We start from the raw sequence: 5,491 nt of genomic DNA, 5'->3' as shown, positions 1-5,491 counted from the left end.
GTCGTTGCATGTTCTGTTGCAAACCTGAAATTCGACAAGCAAGGAATGCATCTGATATGTCTGCGAGATGTGTAAGGCTTCACGGTCCGACTTTTCTCTACTTGTGTGAAGATGATTTTGCATTAGGATATTTGGGAGGCTTATGTTCTGCCTCGGTGGAGGCAAACCAATTTTCATCCAACCACCCAGGTGGAACTTATCAACAGCATGAAATGCTTCTTGGTCTGTTTTTCTTTGTCTGTTCCTTGTGAAGAGCATGGAGGGAAAGCTCTCTAATGGGCCTTGAGGATTTAGAAAAAGGCTCACTTATCATATTTTGTCACTTCAAATTATGTGCCTACCTTTTTCCATGCAAGTATAAGGTTCAAGATCAGTAATTTTAACTAGATGAGAACCAAATGCAGATCCTGATTATTGCTGGCAGTGGGCCTAATTTTATCACGCACAGGCAGCTTCTCCTGGAGCTCCACATGCATGTTTTTGGCAGAGTTTTTGCACTTCTCACTGGCTGGTAATGCAAGAGTTGTTCAGTTGTTGCCATTTGTAGTTCTTGCCAATGTTGATGTGACAATATGTTCACATCATCTTGTGCAAAAAATAATCAGTCTGGAGTCTTTGAGTTATCAGACTCTTCCTAAATATCAGCATGAAAAGGTGTTGCCTGATTGAGAAATTAGAAAAATTTTGTGTAGGGTCAGATTTGACAGTATATCCCAAATCTCTTATCAAATCCACTGAAGAGATCAATGTTACAGGTACACTGCAATTTATTCGTTCTATGTCCAGGAGACCAGAACTCCCACGAAACTGCAATCCGCTCAGGATTAGTCCCATTTGGATCGATGTAGACGCTCTTCCTCTTAATAAAGTATGTGTCCAGGCCTATTCGTGAAAAATGGCAAGAACTGTCACGAAATATAGATACAGGTTCCCGCTACAATCTCAAAACAGACTACTGTATGGGTAAATAGGCAACGTTCAGACTTCAGACTATGGAACGAGTATTCCAATTTCAGACTAGCGATAGCGGTGATACATCATACGCATATCTCTGCAATGCACACATGTCCACGGGGTCAGTGGAGGATCAAGGCAGTACGAGTGTACCCACTGCGACCTGCAGACATGGCAGCTCAGAAGAAGCTCCTCAGGTTCACGGCTGTGGCACTGGTAACATGCTCCTAGCCCAACCTACACAATGGAGGGGTAAGCATCGCGAACCCAAACTGATTCAAGCATGGCAGGCCGAACTGATGCAAGCAGCAAGGGGATAGGATCTTACCCAGGATCGAGAGAAGCCATAGCCTTCATTGCGGAACACAAAAACATCAGTAGAAGCTTCACAAGGAATGGTCTGTGAGTATATCTTCTGATCGGAGGTGCCTGCCTCGTCCACCTTACTGATCCATGTGAAACTGGCTTTACAAAGGGGACATGTTGAGACTTTCCCCCTGGAAGCCTGAAACACGAAGGTGGAGCTGTAAGAATTGCAATTTTTTCATTGAACATAAATGGACGGGAAAAAACCTAAAAACCTATAACAATGTCAGGTTATTGCTAATCCCTTTGGCCCAAGACTTGCCATTAGTTCGATGTAACATTTCTTTCAGTTATGATATGATTCTATCTTGAATCTGCATAGTACATTCTCTAATTTCTTAGTCCGAACTAAACCACAAGCACAACATTCAAGAAGGCAAGTCAGTTATTGTAGGGCAAAAATATGTCTCCAAAGTATTGAGTAGAAGGAAAACACAATATAAACAAAGATTAAACAAGAATCGAACTAAAGCATACCAGACAATCTGCCCATTCTTGAATGCATGAATAACAGAATCGGTGTCCACATCGTAAGATGCCCCTTGTAGATGAAAAATCTGTCCAGCATATGGCACATGATAATTCTTCTTGCTTTTCTAAATTAGATGTTTTTTCTGAGGGTTTCTTGTCATCTCGCATTTCATCATCAGCTATGGCACCAAGGCTGCATTTATCTATTTGCTCCTGAGTACAGAAAGCTGGTTCCTGTCCAGATAAATCACATGGAGGCAAGCTTGTTGAACTCTCCCTTAAGTCAACATTTTCTAGTTCTTTTCTTCTGTCTGGTTCATGCCTACTACTTTCACCATATTCGTACATTGAATCCAGGGTACTTTGACAAAGTGATGATGATAATATGTTTGTCTTGGTATGTTTTCTTCGAACTCCTATAGACAGAGTATCCAAAGTCTGAGGTTCCTCGAAGCTGTCAGAAAAACAATCAATTTCTGTAAGATCCTTCCTTTCCCCCTTCTGCTTCGATGTGTTCCTTGATGTTGTGTGACTTGACTCATGAAGACGTTTTCTTGTCTGTATTATCATTTGATATAAGCATAAGCTTACAAATAAAAATGCAAAACAAATGAAAGTTAAAAAGAACCAAGCTGTGTACATGTATTCATCAAAACCAATATACCCAAAAGGGTGCAGCCTATGAGATGCGGTAGTCACAAGTCACAACAGGATTTTTTTTTTCATCTTGAGCATGGACACATGGACACATGCAACAAAAAATCAGTATCATCAGTATTAAAGAAAACAATATCTCCATATAGGTCCCTCGAGTTGTCCTTAAGCAGTTTTATATTACAATAAGTTATTTGCCTACCAGATCCTTTTCTCTTTTTTTTATTAAGCTGGGTCCTTTGCTTATGAATACAAGTATTAAGCAAAACAGAGCACCACAATCTGGTCTTTTTGAAGGGTCCTTGATCAGAATTCAAGACCAGGGTACTAAGAGGTTAAAGAAATTTCCAAGACTATAGTTAAAATAAAAGAAGGGGTTGATAAATATGAACTTGCATATTACCATGACACTTGATACATTGTCCTGCAGGTGTAGGACATCTTTATCTGTTGATTTTTTCACACGCTTCAAACGTTTTCTTCTTTCCTTAACATCTGATGAATCATTCTTCTCAGAATCCCTATCACCAGCAAAATTCTGAAGCCCACAGGAGAGCCAAGCTCTATCAGAAAATAGATACTCCCTCCGTTCCAAATTATAGGTCGTTTTGGTTTTTCTAAGTTCATAAATTTTGCTATGCATCTAGATATACGCTATGTTTAGGTGCATAACAAAATCTATGAACCTTAAAATGCCAAAACGACCTACAATTTGGGATGGAGAAAGTAGAATACAAATATAGAAGTAAACACAAATATAGAGAACTTCCAAAACTTCTAGAGAAACTAACTTTATATGTAGCACAAGTACATATAATTTAAAGTTTAAAAACTCAATTAGCAGCTTAGATGTAAGCAACAGACGATTTAGAGTTCCTGTATGAAGAAATTTTTTATGTATATACATGGCAGAAAGTTTCTAATACACCACATGCTGCCCTGATATACCCGCTGAATCATTTATACTGCAAACTTTCATTTCATTGTCAATTTCCTTCTTTATACATAGACATTGAAAATGAGAACCATGTATGACGATGAAGTGATCATCAAATATCACAAGATGAACCATTAGACGGCATTTCTACCTCACTAGAGTCTAGCCCATGATTGAACAATTATAAATATGCTATATGTGTTTAATTGAAATAATGGATGATTGATCGAGAAATCATTTTTTAGTTGACCTAGCAGATTGAAGATCAAAACGACATGACGAATGGCACAAAGATTAGAGAATACAACATCTAGAGACTACAAGCAGGAAGAAAATCAAGTGCAGCTTGTGATTCTTACTTCTTTTAGTAGGGCTGATTCGAACCATGTCTGATGCTCCATATCACAATCTGAATCATCAATCTTGATAGTATGGCTGGCCGTAGGAATATCACAGAAACCATCAGGTAACTCTTTCAAAACTCTATCCTCCGTGACTTCATTTTTGTTGCCTCGTGTACTGGGACGAGCAGGGAGCTCTGGGACTGACCCTGCTTCTTCACCACTGTGTATCAGGCAGAAACGAAGGCTTTCTTAGAAAGAAGTCAACATTTTACAGAATAAGATAGTATCTGCAACTTCTAGCTTACAGAGACTGTCCCTGCTTCTTCACAACTGTTAATCAAACAGAATGATAGGTTTTAGCTGAGAAAAACTGTCAACACATTGGCACAAATCTAAGAACAAAATGTGACAGATGGATTAGAACAGTCTGCAGCAATTTCGTTCTTTTGACACATTATAACTGATGTTGTTGTGCAGTTGCTGTGCATCTATGCAAACAAAATTCCTAGTTACAATTTCACACTTCCCCTTAAAATGCTCTACCCAGTTCCCCAAGTCAAACAATTGCTAGGCACATGTCTGATCATATCACAAGTTCACAACAACAGTCGTCGAAGAGCTGCTCCTACCTTTCCATCAAGTAGGGGCCCTCCGGGAGACGCCTCCCCTCCCTGAGACACTCCAGGAACCACCGGTGGCTGACGACGCGCGTCCGGAGCTTCCTCGCGATGTCGTACTTCTTCCCCTCGAGCCTCCAGCACACCTGCCCGCCAGAAAGCGCGCACCGGATTCAATTTCGGATCGCGCGGAATCAAATCAACCGAGAAAAAAAAAACCCGGCGCGCAGGCAGCAGGGCGGTGCGCCGTGGTGTACCAGGTGGGTGATGGACTTGCTCATGGTTCCGACGTAGCTGGCGCCGGTCTCCGAGATGAGCTTGACGAGCCTGTGCCGCTCGTCGCCGTGGTAGCCGCTCACCGTGGCGACCACGCTCCCCATCCCCTCGACCGGCATGGGATCCGCCGCGGGGTGGGTCGGCGGGATGGAAACCGCTACCGGGTCCCCGGTGGGGCGGCGAATCGCCAGCGCACCGCGGCGGCGCTGCAGGGGGTGGGGAGACGAGAAGTTTCTGGAGGCCTTCGAAACTCCTCGCGCTTTTTCGTGTTTCCCTCCCTTTTGCGGTTGAAATTTTCGGGGTCCCCCGCGCGCGCCCGCGGTGGTTCGTGAGCTCAGCTTAACATTTGATCAATTTTTTGTGAGATTGGCCCAATGTTCGATGGGCCATTTGTTTGGTCTTAAGGTAGGCCTGGCCCAAGCCAGAGCAGCCCAGAACTCTTCATTTCACGAGAGAAGACATGCGTTAGAGCATTTGTTTGATCTTTTTGTAATGTTCTCTATAGTTATGGAAACACGACGTTCGGACAAAATGATTAGTACATTTTTTAATGATGACTGGAGCGACTAGTATTTTTCCAAATTTGCAAATCTAGTTTCTCTAAATCTTACCCAATGAAGCCACTCAAGGAATGTCACCCTTCTTTAGTCTGATTCCTTTAAACTTTGCCCCTTTACTAGGCCACATTTTACAACTCACGTTCCATATTGACGATTTTAAGCTAAAATCATCCTAGACTCCTCTGCAGTACTTCTGCTACAGTTGAGTCATTGATGCGTGATCTTGAACCTACACGTAAGTGACTCAACTGCATAGATGTATTGCAGAGAATCCGCTTCCCTTTGTTCATGTGAATTTAATAGTTCTCCCTA

General features: G+C 42.0%; 1 protein-coding gene across 1 annotated transcript; it reads right to left on the bottom strand.

Annotated features, from left to right (window-relative positions):
- Positions 1-699: 699 nt before the first annotated feature.
- LOC117859719 (uncharacterized) lies at positions 700-4,900 on the bottom strand. The gene is made up of 7 exons (XM_034742898.2): positions 4,601-4,900; positions 4,356-4,489; positions 3,742-3,946; positions 2,849-2,983; positions 1,798-2,349; positions 1,283-1,459; positions 700-1,191 (listed from the first exon to the last, which is right to left on the bottom strand). The coding sequence occupies exons 1-7, from the start codon at positions 4,736-4,738 to the stop codon at positions 1,018-1,020; spliced, it is 1,515 nt and encodes a 504-aa protein (XP_034598789.1). The 5' UTR covers positions 4,739-4,900; the 3' UTR covers positions 700-1,017.
- Between the last annotated feature and the right edge of the window lie 591 nt (positions 4,901-5,491).

Source organism: Setaria viridis, chromosome 6 (genome assembly GCF_005286985.2).
Source record: "Setaria viridis chromosome 6, Setaria_viridis_v4.0, whole genome shotgun sequence".
Lineage (NCBI taxonomy): Eukaryota > Viridiplantae > Streptophyta > Magnoliopsida > Poales > Poaceae > Setaria > Setaria viridis.
This window is presented reverse-complemented; position numbering and strand designations above follow the sequence as displayed.